The 14,588-nt window shown below is 41.2% G+C and overlaps 1 protein-coding gene across 2 annotated transcripts in view; it reads right to left on the reverse strand.

The window, feature by feature from the left end:
• LOC308307118 (cyclin-Y-like) overlaps nucleotides 1-14,588 on the reverse strand; it is a 92,874-nt gene that overhangs the window by 12,911 nt on the left and 65,375 nt on the right. For both annotated transcript variants that reach the window (XM_080752269.1, XM_080752268.1), the window contains 4 exons: nucleotides 9,560-9,660; nucleotides 8,647-8,682; nucleotides 5,488-5,545; nucleotides 4,544-4,663 (listed from right to left, as the gene is read on the reverse strand). In XM_080752269.1, coding sequence (XP_080608395.1) covers nucleotides 4,544-4,663; nucleotides 5,488-5,545; nucleotides 8,647-8,682; nucleotides 9,560-9,660 — 315 coding nt within the window. The remainder of the gene's footprint in view (nucleotides 1-4,543; nucleotides 4,664-5,487; nucleotides 5,546-8,646; nucleotides 8,683-9,559; nucleotides 9,661-14,588) is intronic.

Below are 14,588 nucleotides of genomic sequence, written 5' to 3' on the forward strand. Positions count from 1 at the left end.
TTTTACTAGATTTTATAGACTTGGTCCGATGAGGACTGCAGTAAAAGCCCAGTGGCATGAAGAGCAGCGACCTAGTCGATAATGGAAGTCATACTTCATACCAGGGGTCTCCAATGTTTTTCCAGGCCAAGGGCTGAGAGAGAGAGATGAAGCAGGGACCCCCACTACATATTGTATAAAATTGTGTTGCAGATTATTTTTCATAGATTTTATAGGTGGCTTCATAGACTTGTAGACTTCATAGACTTCATAGACTTGCTTATTGTAAGTCGCTTTGGATTAAAAGCGTCTGCTAAATGCCTAAACTGTAAACTGTTTGACAGCCCTATCATCAGTGTTGGGTAAATTAATCACAATCAAATTACTATTTGTTTACACAAATGAATAGGTTGAATTAATGTGTATTTTCAGACATTTAACCTCTGGTAAATGTCCTTCAATACTTCTTCTAATCACAGAGAATAGCTGATCTATGTTCCCCCAGAATAGGGATACAAGGGTTCAAGTGGTTAATGTAAACACAGAGATTTGACTGCCTCCCTCAAGGGGACCGGGACCACCTGTTGAAGACCCATGCTTTACACTTTATACACAAAACCAAACCCACTCATATTTCTCTCAGGACTTCAAAATGCTTCTCTCTGCCTGGATATTCTCAGCACATCTCACCTTCGGCAACAGAATGCAGAGCAGCTTCTTTATGGACTAAACGTACACGCAGCATACTTGATGTGGGCTGATTCTGCTGCCCGAGGCCAGATAAAGACGCGTGTCAGGAAAACAATGATACGTTGTGTTAAATCTCACAGTAACACTCACTATGCTACCTGCCGCAGTGACGGACAAAGTATACACATACTCAAGTAAAGGTTAGCGACACCCACAACCACAACACCAGAGGGAGCGCACACAACGATCTGATAACACAACCCATTAACTCATTGAATGCCCTTTTCAAGATGGCCGCCAAGTACCAGGATGCCACGTTCCTACATTTCTAGTGCACGGATCAATTTTTAGTGCACGGATCGTGCACGCCCATGCACCATGCGTGTAGTACTTTTTAACAGCTTTCAAACAAAAAAATCTGCTTGGAAATCCGTTCAGGCATTCATGAGATAGAAGCCTTCAAAGTCAGACAAAACAAACACTGCCACCTTCCTAAATTTCTAGTGCACGGATCAATTTTTAGTGCACGGATCGTGCACGCCCATGCCTAGATCATGCACCATATGTGTAGTACTTTTTAACAGCTTTCAAACAAAAGAATCCGCTTGGAAATCCGTTCAGGCATTCATGAGATACAAGCCTTCAAAGTCAGACAAAACAGCCATTTTTGACATTTTGAAAGATGTGTTTGTTATGGGGCTAAACATGCAATTTCGCAATTGCGATCATGCCTAATACATTTGAGGCATTTTTAGAATTTTTTTTATAAAAAAAAATTTGAAAAAAAAAAAAAAAGTTTTTTTTTTTCTTTTTTTTTTTTTTTTTCAAAATGGCTTCCAACTCGGGAAACTCGGGCTGTGGCAGCCTGGGACTACTGTAATAACTCGGGAAACTCGGGCCTTGGCAGTCAATGAGTTAAGACAAATATGGGTAAATTCTCCTTCTACAACACTGCCACCCAGGTGTGGAATTCCTTCACTACTTCCCTTAAAACATGTAGCTCGCTGGCCTCCTTCAAAACTGCCCTGAAAACTCACCTTTCAGGGCCAGAGGCGGAGGTAGTGAGCACCTTACCTTAGCCCACCCCCTTTTTTTTGCTTGCTATTTGTTATGTCCATGAATTGAATACCAAGGACTTCTGTAAAAGGACTTATTTGGGATGTTCCTTTTAGGCAGGGTGTTTAACTGTACTTGTACTGTACAACATTCTTTTATTGTATTGACTATACTTGTACTGTTCTCCATTTTTTTGTTTAATAAAATACTCAATCAATACTCAATCAAAAATGTAATACTCAAGTACAGTACTAATCACTAAGCGCATTTTATTTTTAATATCAAGGCAGGAATGCAGGCTAATGACTGGAAGTCACAGTGCTATGTGAGCCTGTCAACAGGCTGGACATGGACTTACCATGTGGATTTTGCCTATCCTATGTTTCTCTTTGCCGTTTGATTTATTTGTGTCTAGTCTGTCTCACCCAGAATTTCACCCACTTCTTTACAACTGTAAACCTGTGATGTGACAATTAAGTTGATTCTGATTCTGCCCCGGCAGACACACAAACAGCATGTGATGTGGATAAACAGAGAGAGCCAGGGAGACTGATGGGAGATTGATGAGAGGGAGAGAAAAGACAGAGGAGGGGGGCGTAATGTGTAAAAAAATGGAGTGACACAAAAGGTGAGAACAGTCATCCACGCTCTCTTGTGCTGGCTCCACTCGCGCAGCGCTGAGTTGGCTAATTGGGCAAAGTCATGCCTGGAACGGGCTGTGTGCCAGCGGGCTGTTGCCTGCGAGCATCGCTCTGTTCTGCTTGCCAACACAACCCCCCCCCCCCCCTCCCCCTCCCCCCCCACCCACCCACCCACACACACACACACACACACACAACCACATAACAATGCTACCAACAGCAGATCAAGAATAGACAGAATACACGCAGGGCTGGATGGGAGAACACAAAAAACTGTACAAGCTACTGTAGTACGACAGAACACACCAGAGACAGAGCCTGTGATGTGCTGTGTGTGAATGATGGCATAATGATCTCTCTTTATATTTATTTTACTACTGACATGATACAGTCCATGATACTGTCTATGATACTGGGCATGATACTGACATGATTCTGTCCATGATACTGTCTATGATACTGTGCATGATAATTTGCATACTGTCCATGATACTGATATGATACTGTCCATGATACTGTGCATGATACGGACTATGATACTGGACATGATAATAGACATGATACTGTCCATGATACTGGACATGATACCGTCTATGATACTGATATGATACTGAACCTGATTTGGCCCAAGCCCCTTTCAGCAAATTCAAATAAGGCGGGCCGCGGGCGGGTTGAGGGGTGGTCATTTCCATTTGACTAAGTCCTGCCAGAGTGATTCAATCCCAGTGTAACCATTCCCTTCCCCAGTAGCTGGGCATGCGGGTGGTAAGAACAGTTCTCCTCTTTATATTGTCCGGTCTAAAGTTAGCCCATAACCACCAACCCAAAGCACCACTAGTCAATTACCCCCATAACCACCAACCCTAACCCAAAGCACCACTAGTCTATTACACACGGTATGTCTCATCTAGAGCCAGATCTATGTGCCTGACATGTTCTCTATGTGTGTGTGCGTGTGTACTTGTATTACCGGTACTAGAGTTGAGTATAGTATACTTGAGTGAGAGCCAGGTACAGCAGAATTTGAGATGTAGGCTTAATAAAGGAAAATGTGTGTTTTTGGTCTCTTTTTGTCTTTTTTCTTTTTTCAATTAGGCTTAAAATTAGGAAAAGGTCCAGGTAGGGCTTAGAGTGGTTACGTTTAGTGCTTGTGGTTGAAGTTGTGCTTGATTTATACATAGTTGTGTGCCAATGCTCTGCACAGAAAATTGTAGATGTACAACCACACCAGTGCTATGCGTTGTGAGGTAGCGACTAAAGTCAAATGCTGATGTCCTCACAAGTGCAGTAAAACAAAAGTGTGTGTGTGTGTGTGTGTGTGTGTGTGTGTGTGTGTGTGTGTGTGTGTGTGTGTGTGTGTGTGTATTTGTGTAAGTACAGCATGCACACGCGCCAGCATGTTTGCACACTTGTATATCTGTCAGAATAACCCAGTGAGTAACTCAATACTGGTTCAGCAGGTCATCCACTCCAGAGTCCATTATCTCCCTGCTTTCAGCACACACACACACACAAGCCAGCCTGCTGGACACACTGAGGAACTGCACCCACGCTACTGGGCACATGAGTGCAGACATGAGGGATATATGATCTGTAGACAATACAGTGAGAGCATGCAAGGATGACAGATTCTCTCTCTCTCTCTCTCTCTCTCTCTCTCTCTCTCTCTCTCCTCTCTCTCTCTCCTCTCTCTCTCTCTCTCTCTCTCTCTCTCTCTCTCTCTCTCTCTCTCTCTCTCTCTCTCTCTCTCTCTCTCTCTCTCTCTCTCTCTCTCTCTCTCTGAATATCATAGAGCTATTAATGTTCCAAGGGGTGTTTGAGCGAGCGAGCGAGAGAGAGAGAGCAGCAGAGATTGGCAGATTGATTGTTTTGACAGACTGTGGAATATGAAGGCATTTTGGAGATGAGGTTGTAGCACCACATCGTGTATTCATTATTATGTATTCATCCATATTTCCTGAACAAACTGGTTGAGGAAAGGAAAGTTTGAAGAGGGTTGAAAGGAGAGCAGACAATCAGGAAACAACACTCCCTCCCAGTGGTGGAAAGTAACTCACTACATTTATGCAAGTACTGTGCACGTGCGCGCACACACACACACACACACACACACACACACACACACACACACACACACACACACACACAAACAGTCGTTTGCGTGCATGTCCACTCACCAGCGTGACGATGGCACATTCGGCGGTGAGCTGTGCGGCGCTGAACAGCGTTCTGACGAAGCGATAGATCTGCTTCTGCTCCGGATCGTGTTTTTCGTAATCCGGCGGAATCTCTGATTTCTGAGATTTAAAAAAAAAGAAAAGAAAAATGCAGGTAAAAAACACAACGATGAAAACGTGTTAATATTGAGTCCAATATCGAGGAACATATCGTCGCTGTCGAGTGGAAACCTCATAATGTCCAAAACTGTTCCTTTCAGGATTCAAATTCTAAAGTATCAGATCTACAAGCTTGAAATAAAAACGAGCTTGTGGATCTGCTACTTTTGACGCTTGTGTGAGACGCTGTAGTATGATCAAGTAGTTTGTTCATTTACGTAAAAACATCAAAAGTTTGAATATGGAGTCAAGAAGTTTCTGCCCGACAAGAAACGATACACGCACATCGCACAACCGCACGTAACATTTCATGTAGCGTCGCTGTCAGGCGGAATTGTTGTTGTAAGTCCAAAGCGGTGGAGAAAATAAATTGCGTTCTAATCATTTAGTCACAAGCTTGTGTTAATATTTTTATTGCTTCAATATTCCACTGCTTTCACAGATCTGCTACTTTCAATTTGAATTCTGAAAAGTAACACTTTTACTTTCCAACAATTTCTGAAATAGATCTACTAACTGTCCAAGCTCATATCAGAACACATCGCGTTCTGAGCTTGTAGATCAGCTATTTCTGCTAATTGTGTGTGACACTGTAGTATGAAGTAGGGCATTCATTTACAAAAAAAAAAGAAAGACAAACAAAACATTCAAACACAGCGATACAAGGTTTTTGTCTGACAACGATATTTTGTTGTATACATGAATCATGTTTTTGCAGTATGGGGGTAGAATGTACAGTATTTGAATGTTTCAGGGTGAATTATCTTCACACTAACTGTCCTTACCGTGAGTGGGTGGAGTTTCTCATCAAATATGTCTAATACCATTCTGCCCTCGGCTTCTCTGGAAGGAGAGAAAATAGAAACATTGTAGATCACCAGAGCCAACATAATTAGCGTCAACGCACTTTCAGATAGAGTCCGTGGCCAAATATCCATTTGAGGGTCCCTGGGACCCCCAATTGTTATAGACAGACGAGAAGATGAGTGATGAAAACAGAAGCCCAGACTATTCATACTGATTACAAAAAAAAGGGGTAACTTGTAAAGTCTCAGGTTACATTTTAAAATGTGTAATCTGGATTACAGTAACAGATCTAAATGATGGGGGTTACATGCTGGATTACATTCTCCCCTTGCGCTCATCAATTTTACAAATAAATTATAATAACGCCAAACAATAAAATAATCAAGCCGAATCGTAATGTACTGTCACTAGACCTTACCCGTTTGAAGATATGTGCTCCAATATATGTGCAGAGTGTGGGTTATGGAGAAAGTAACTGTAACTGGTGCGTGCGTGAGAATATGTGGGGGCATCATAATGTAAGGAGCAGCCCATGGAGGAGTGTATATTTTTTGATGGATACAAATAATTTAACAGCTAAATTAGGTGAATAGAAGTATGAGGATGTATGCGCTTGCTCTACATAATTTTGCCATACCCGTCGGAAGATAAGACACACATCAAATGCACCCGGTGCATGAGTGACCCGTGCATGCAGGCAAACCAGAGAGAGAGAGAGAGAGAGAGAGAGAGAGAGAGAGAGAGAGAGAGAGAGAGAGAGAGAGAGAGAGAGAGACACTGCAACATTCCTAACTGTGAGATTGGTGGGTGTGGGGTTACAGATCCCATGGCCTGGAGGAACGGACCGTTGCCCTGACAACAGGCTGAAGTTGAGTTGAACAGAAGTGGTATAAAAGCGCGAATAAATAGCTTGAATTTGGTGAAAATGGAAATCGGGCTCCGTCAGCCTCTGTATAATGCTAATGGCCAATGCCATGTGAAAATTGGGATCAGTTGCTGAACAGATAAAGGTGGAAATGCATTTGTGACTGACCTACTGACTGACTGACTGACTGACCTCTCTCTAAAATTATATAATGGATTGCGCTTAAGTAAAATTCTGTTGTCCTTTTCTTAATTTCATAGGCTCAATATACTTGTCTAGTTATCAATGGTAAAACTTGTTTTGTTTAATTAAAATTACATTTTAATTTGCTAAGTGTAATCCAAAAGTAACTGAAAGTAACTAGTAGTTACTTTTTAAATTGTGTTAATCGGATTACGTTACTGACTTACATTTTTTTAGCAAGTAACTTGTAACTGTAGGGGATTCCTTTTTTTAAAGTAACCTGCACAACCCTGGAAACGCGCCTGTTGCATATCTGACTACTGCTGCTGCTGCTTCTTTATAATTAAAAAAGACTGTTATTGACTCAAAGTGAGTGCAGGTTACGTCTCTTCTTGCCAATGCATTCCTCCCAGTGTGAGCACTGCTGTTATATCAAGGACATACGTAGTGCCTCCGTCCTACTCCTCTTGTTCAACACTCCCCGCTGATAGACACCGCTTGTAGGACTACATGCCGGGACAACATACGGCAATTGACTCCTCCGAACATGGGCCAATTGTGTTCGTATAGAATGAACGCGGTCAGAAACGCTACCCCTGCGACAGTAGCAACTGGCAATAACAAACTTTGTATTTACCTACTGTATGTATTTTTTGTGCCGTTTATTTTATTTTTATTTACTTTTTTTTTTACTATATCTACTGCATAGTACTGTGTTCTATCTGTCTGTCATTCAATGTTATATGAGATACTTCAATGGTTTCCTATGGAAATAAGCTTAGTCTTTTCTAGGATCTCCTTTTAGTTGACCTTGTACCAGTGAACTGTACCGTCATGAAACTGTATTTTTTTCTACGCGAACTTCTAATAAAGTCTTCAATCAATCAATCAATCAATCAACACCCCGTTTTAACTTTTCCTTGTTTCCTGGGGGAGCCCCTGGAACCCCTGATGGACCCTTAGGGGTCCCCAGACCCCCGCTTTTGGGAACCAGTGTCTTTTCCAGCCACCCAGATGAGATAAAGCTTTAAATAAAGTACAGTAGTTGTGTCAGCCTTTGTTCTGTTGATCTTGAAGAGTGATAAGTCTGAGAATGATGTTTTTCTTTTGCCAAACGGACACCACAAATGAGTATCTTTGTTTTGCAGACATACTCTTCTTTTGCTGTGTCTGCTCCGTACAATTTATCTGTTCTGAGTACAGTCAATCTGCGGATGTTTTGACGCAATCCATGTAGGAACAGGGAGTTTTATTCTTTCCAAGTGGAAAGGTTAATTTATCTATTTTCTGCTGATCCAACGTCCTAATCAACCTTACAAAAACCTCTGCATCAGTCTGGGCTCTAATCTCTCACAGTGTCCAAACAGTCAACGGCAGCCTGGAAAAAATAACAATTTTAGTTCGAGACATTACAGATCTATTAGAACAGTATCTAAAGAGCGTGGCATTTGAATGGAGCGGAGTTGGGGGACGGGGCAACCGGCTGCCATTTTCAGTCAGCTTGGTCGTCACTTTTGTCTTCAAAAGGTCGTTCTTTTATGTGAAACGGACTGGCGCAATGGAGGTGCTCGGGAAGGTGAGACCTCTGAATGGCACGTGATAATGTTCTTTGAGTTAGCACAGCGGTTCAGTATTACCATTTAAACCAATTGTATACTTCGGTTATTTGAATAGCCCATCTACAAGCTCACAAAGCGTTGCGATGAGACGTGTTGTGAGCCTGTGGATCGGCCATTTTCAAAGGAATCCTGAAACATTTTTGTCCGGGGGTCCCTGGCACAAAATATTTTCAGATGGGACCAAATACATTAATTTGTGGGTCCTTGACATGAAAAGAAAAAATGAATAAATACAAAAATCCATGTCAAGTTTGTTTTGTGTTGTTTCATGTTTCAAAATTTGTTTTATTTATTGTATATGACTGTCACACGTTTTAGTTAATTCTAAGAGGACCACAATGGAAATAAGTGCAGGTCTTGTGTCTCATCCTCGAAATCAAAACTGCATGTTATTACTCTTCAAACTAAACTAAACTAAACTAAACTAAACTAAACTAAAAGAAGGTTATGAGAAAAACCATCATTCTCACCTGTTCTTTATGTGGTAGTAGATACCCAGAGATACGCTGTGAAGGCAATCAACAGAGGGCGTCAAAATTCATTTCTAGAGCTCAGATCAACAGGAATCCATTTCAGACTGACGTTGTATTCAACGGTTACTGTGCATCGCTGTCGGGTGGAAACCTTGTCCAAAAACATACTACATTACTTTTCAGGAAATGGAAAAATGAATGCAATATAGTTACTTAGCCACAAGCTCTGGTTAAAGGAGTAGTTCACCCCCAAAATGACTTTTTCTATTGATTACTCATGCCATAGAGACTTGAGTTCAATAATATTTTGTTATATGTGTCGCATTCCTAAAACAAAAATGTGATTATAGTAAATTTACCCCCATTGATTCCAGATGGGGACCCAAATGCATGGCACTGGATGGGGAAACCGTCAGGGTAATTATTTTTATTTTTTATTTTATTTATATTATTGAACTCAAGTCTCCATGGCATGAGTAATCAATAGAAAAAGTTATTTTGGGGGTGAACTACTCCTTTAATACTTTGCATTGGTTAAATATTTATAAACCCAACAGAAAGACTAAAATACATTTCATTTTCCCTTTCAAAATTCTTCAAAAATAGCAAAAAATAACACATTGTAATTTCCCTACTTCTGCGCGACAGTCTTGTATGACAATGTATTGTAGGGCATTCATTTACTTGAAAAGAAAAAACATTCAAAGTTGAACTGTGGAGATACTAGGTTTCTACCCAACAGCGATGATATAATATTTTGTATCTCCAAGTTTCAAATTTGTATTTGAAACTTGTATTTGAAGTTTTTTTAAATAATAGCCAAAAAAAGGAAGGTTTTGGACATACAAGGTTTCCACCCGACAACAACCATTTACAAGAACATTGGAACACAGCTGCGCCTGTGGTTTACCATTTGATGGTGTACTTGAGGTTGGGCTGAGTGACGGTGCTCTCATCCAGGAAGATGGTCGAACACGAGCTGTATTTCCGCCTCACTGGGCCGAGATGGTGCTAGAAAACAATCACACACAAACACACACACTTCATCCTCTCTTTCTGTCATACTCTGATGCCTCCATTTAAAGGGATATTCCACTTTCAACAGGGAGCAGTGGTAGGGCTTCTCTCCACATACAAACCCATTCTAACTTCAAACTTCATTTTAACCATGATAGATTCATTAAAAAAAACAGTTATTTTTTCTTGAGACTCATTTTACCTTCCTAAATCGTGAGCAGGCCCTGTTTTTTCGATAACCTTTTTCATTTATTTTTAATAATTATTTGGAAAAATGGAAAAAATGAAGTTTGAAGTTACAATGGGTGTGTGTGGGGAGAGGCCCTGGGCCTGGAGGGCCTGGTAACATTTACATCAAATATCTAAATATTCAATCAAGCTACCGTAAATTCTCTTATAGGAACCCGGGCTATTATTTGTCTCAAGAGTAGCGGGCACCAGGCTCTTGTTGGAAGCAGGACAGTATAAGAGACAAGGCTTTTATTCCTATTTCTCAAAAATATCAGAATGATTCAGATCAGATTTTTTTATTAGATACCGTATTTTTGGAAAAAAATATAAATATTATATATTATATATTAGGTTATTTATAAAGAAAAGCGTTTTTATTGGAAAATCATCATAGAAAGGCTCATACAGAGATAACATTCTGCTGTATTGTATTGCATTAACCAATTCATACTGAAAATCAGCTCCTCATAATGTGTATCAGAATAGAATACAGTCCACACAGCATACTGCTGGGGAATAAAAAACACTACATTTCCCATCAAGCTCAGCGGCTCGTTTCGTCATTCAGATGCGACTCTCCCTGGTAAACAGGAACCACAGGATACTAGCATGGATACTAGTATAGCCGCATTAGCTTCATTGAGCTTCATTTACTGTTTGGATTAAACTTCCACGCTAAAGATCTCATGTGCGGCCGTCATCCGCGAGGACTACGCACACGCACGCGCCCCGGTAAGTTGCCAAAGTCATCCGTCTTTGCCAAACGGAACGTGAAATGAGCGGCGTCCAAATATCGCTGCGCAGTTTGTAGACAGTGTACGGTAAATCACCGTAACAGCTGGCTTGGGATGTGAGTGACAGTCAGACAGAGTGGAGAAAGGTACTCCTGAATGATACGTAACGTAAAAAAAAGAGGAAAAAGGAGGCTCTTATTGGAGCGTCGGCTCTTAATTACTTAATTCAATTGCGCACCCGGAAATTAAAGCAGGTCCGGTTCTTTATTAAATATAGGATATTATTAGAGCATTTACGGTAATTAAAAACTGTTCAGGGTGTTCATAAAAGCCTGATTAGATGATAAAATTACCAAAAGTTTTTTTGAAAGTGAAATACCCCTTTAAGTTATCTTTTACAACAGCCTTATCTTGTTCAAATTGACTCCCGGTATTATATGTGCCTCTGCACTGCCTTGAATTCTGTCCAGGTCCTCAGAACAATGTCGCAGAAAATCCCTAATCACTCCCTCCAGGGAACAGAAGTTCAGCCACAAGCTTACAGTAGGCCTACCGTTTACATTTTATACATCCCCACTTACGGCCAGGCTACACCATAAAACGTGTGTGCACGCGTGCGCTGTCTGTGCGTGTGCGAAAAGCCCCTGGCTACACCAAGGAGGGAGTATGTGTGCGGGAGACCAGATAATCTGTGTACAAAACACATACACGCACGCACAAAATAGAACCGATCCTATTTTTACAGCATGCGTATCCGGGGCCCGCGCTATCCGTGTGCCTGGTGTAGCTGATATCATTGATATATATTGGATCTTTCCAAATGCTCAGACACGCGCACACCCCGCATACGCATGTGAAAAGCCTTGGTGTAGCCCAGCCATTAAGATGCACAAACATTTTCACTTGTCTATAAACCGTTCAGAATCACGTGCAATTTTTCACCATAAAACAAAAAGCTTCACGACATTTGTTGTGACCGTGTCACCCACTCTGTGAGAAATGTGTGGAGGCCTAGTCTATGGTGGAGGCACTGACTATAGTGAGGCTAGCTGTCAGCGCTACAGACGGTTAGATGATTGATCTGCAGATGATGAGGCCCTGTGAGGTGATGGCTCGGTTGCTCTAGTCCAAGGGTGGGCAGAATATTGCACTTTTACTCCACTACATTTATCTGAAAACTTTACCCACTTCACCACTATATACATTTCAGTAATTTGAAATGCGACGCATTGTGAGCTTGCAAATCTGCTATTTTCAAAGGATTTTTTTTTTACATTTACAAACGTATGAAATGGTACATTCTGCATAATGAGTACTTTACATTTTTATACCAATACTTTTATACTTTTACTGAAGTAATTGTTTTATTCCGGATTTCCGCATTGCAGTATTGGTGCTTTTACTAGATATCAGACATTCCACCCAGAAATACCCATTTGTTTACAGACATTCTGATTTGTTCTAATGATCACCTCAGTAGCCCAATCTGATGAGCTGGTGGGTGGATCAAAAAGAGGTGTCTGCCCACCCCTGCTCCAGAGCAGGGACGTGCTGGGCCCCTGATTCAGCCCGGGAAAAAGAGTTGGAGAGGCCCTCATTGGATTTGCCATTTCAAGATCATGACAAGTGACAAGCCAGTGGGCCAATTACATGAGTTATATTTTGTCGTTGTCGCGTGGAAACCTTGTATGTCCAAAACCGTTTGTTTTGTATTTATCATTTAAAAAATGATTTAAACTAGTGAAAACTAGTGAAAACATGTAGATCTGCTGTTTTCACAACTTTTGTGCGACAGCCTTGTATGATGACGCAGGGCTTTGCTTTGCGAAAGAAATTTACAAATTTGAAACTTGGAGATACGAGGTTTCTGCCCGACAGTGATGATTTACTTTGTTGGCCGCCCAGCCCCCAAAATGGAACGAAGGCCGACATTTTATTTGTATTTTTTTTCCTAATGGCCGCCTTGGACCGGCCGGGAATGAACCAGCCGTTCGGGAGTTGTCCCGCTTTTCCCAATGGCCAGCACGTCCCTGCTCCAGAGGTTCAGCTGTGGTCCTCAGAGGCCAGCTCTACTGCTGCTGTTCTGTCCTAACCAGGGGTGTCGCACCAAATTCTGGGCCCTGGGTACAAGGATTCACTGCGGGCCCCCCATGAATGTTCTTCATAGGGGGAGGGGGTTTAACCCATTTAGACTGGGAACGCATTATTTTGTGCTTTAACTATTGAAAAATAGGCTAGAAGATCTACAAGCTCACCGCGCTGCACCGAGTGCCGCGCTGCGATCGTGAAAAGTTGTGCAAGTCTTTGAATATTTTGTAACCGATTCTATAAATGTCTCCTAAATCCTTCTAAGGTTGTTTGAAAACCTATGTCTCTCTGTCAGTGGTACTCAAATGTGAAGGACCCCCAAAATTATATGTATTTGGCCACGGACCCCCATCTCAAAATATTTAGTTCCAGGGAAATGTTCGCTTAAAAAATACATATATTCAAAGATTTGCACACATTTTCACGACTTCAAAAATAGCTAAAGTACAAAATAATTAAGGCCCCTCCACCTTGGGCCCTAGTAACTCTGTCCCACTACCCCCCCCCCCCCCCCCCCCTTGTGACACCTCTGGTCCTAACAGAGCTCATAGTATGTCATTGTCACACTTGACAGCATCCCCAGGGACTAGTTAGACCCATGGGACACACCAGGCCAACGCAGCTGCCTGGTGACAGAAAGACAACCGTTCCTGGGGGTCCCTGGGGGTCCCTGGAGACCAGAGGTGCAAATCCTTGCTATACCAATCTGTTTGACATGGTGCTTGTTGACATGACCTTATCTTCAAATGTGATGTGGGGTGCATGCAACAGTTAACGTGATGTGATGTGTAAACTCTTTGTTTTATTTATATTAGATTACAAAATGTCATGAATCTATAATTAAACCCCATTGTGTAATGTGTACTGATCAGCAGGGGTCATGACCGTGCTGGCTTGTGATGGACATTTGTGTCAACTACATACACAATGAGTGGTCAAGAATATTAACAAATACTCATAGACCTGTAGCCCTACTGTAAATGTAAACTAGTGGACTCCTAATGTGTCTAAACTGTCAATGCAAATGTTCTACACACATTTAACCACCTAAAGCCAGTAGTCTTAAGAGAACTGGACTTGAGTTACAACTGTACTTTGACTGTTTTTCCTCCCCTGTCTACACCAAATCTCTACACAAAAATAGCCAATCTACAATGTTCCAGAATAGGGATGCTGGGGTTGTTCAAGTGGTTAAAACAACTACTATGTCTGCATTCATGAAACCAGCTATTCTGAAGAAAACATGGAGACTGGCATTTTCATAATTAGGTCTTATGAGTACAGTCAAAGCTTTCGTTGCACATTACAAGAACCATAAAAGATTACTATGGTTTTCTTATTGTTGTGCTAATGAAGTATTTTTCTTTTTCAAAATCCTACATTTGCCACGGCCACGTTGATGACCCCTGTGGTCACGTCAGGCAGTGTTAGGGCTGTCACGATTATGACATTTTACATGACGATTATTTGTCACTCAAATAATTGCGATTAACGATTTGTGTTTTTGTCATTGACAATTACATTTCTGTTTGGCTTTTAGGCTTTTAAGTTGCACATGGTAGATATGACACAAAGCCTAAATATACAAAGAAATTACTGATATATTTGACAACTTCATACTTAAAAAAGAACATTGATCTGTTAAATAGCCGATCTACAAGCACACACCGCGTCGCGATGCGACGCGTTGTGAGCTTGTAGATCTGCTATTTCCACTGTTTTTGACCTTTTATTTAAATATTTGAACATTTTTCAACATGGAAACGATTATGACGATTATGAAAAATAATCACGATTATGTCAAAACATCACGATTAAACGATTATGTAATAATTGTGACAGCCCTAGGCAGTGTGAACAGAGGTAAAA

The sequence above is a fragment of the Nannobrachium achirus genome (genome assembly GCF_963921795.1).
Source record: "Nannobrachium achirus genome assembly, chromosome: 21".
NCBI classification, from domain to species: domain Eukaryota; kingdom Metazoa; phylum Chordata; class Actinopteri; order Myctophiformes; family Myctophidae; genus Nannobrachium; species Nannobrachium achirus.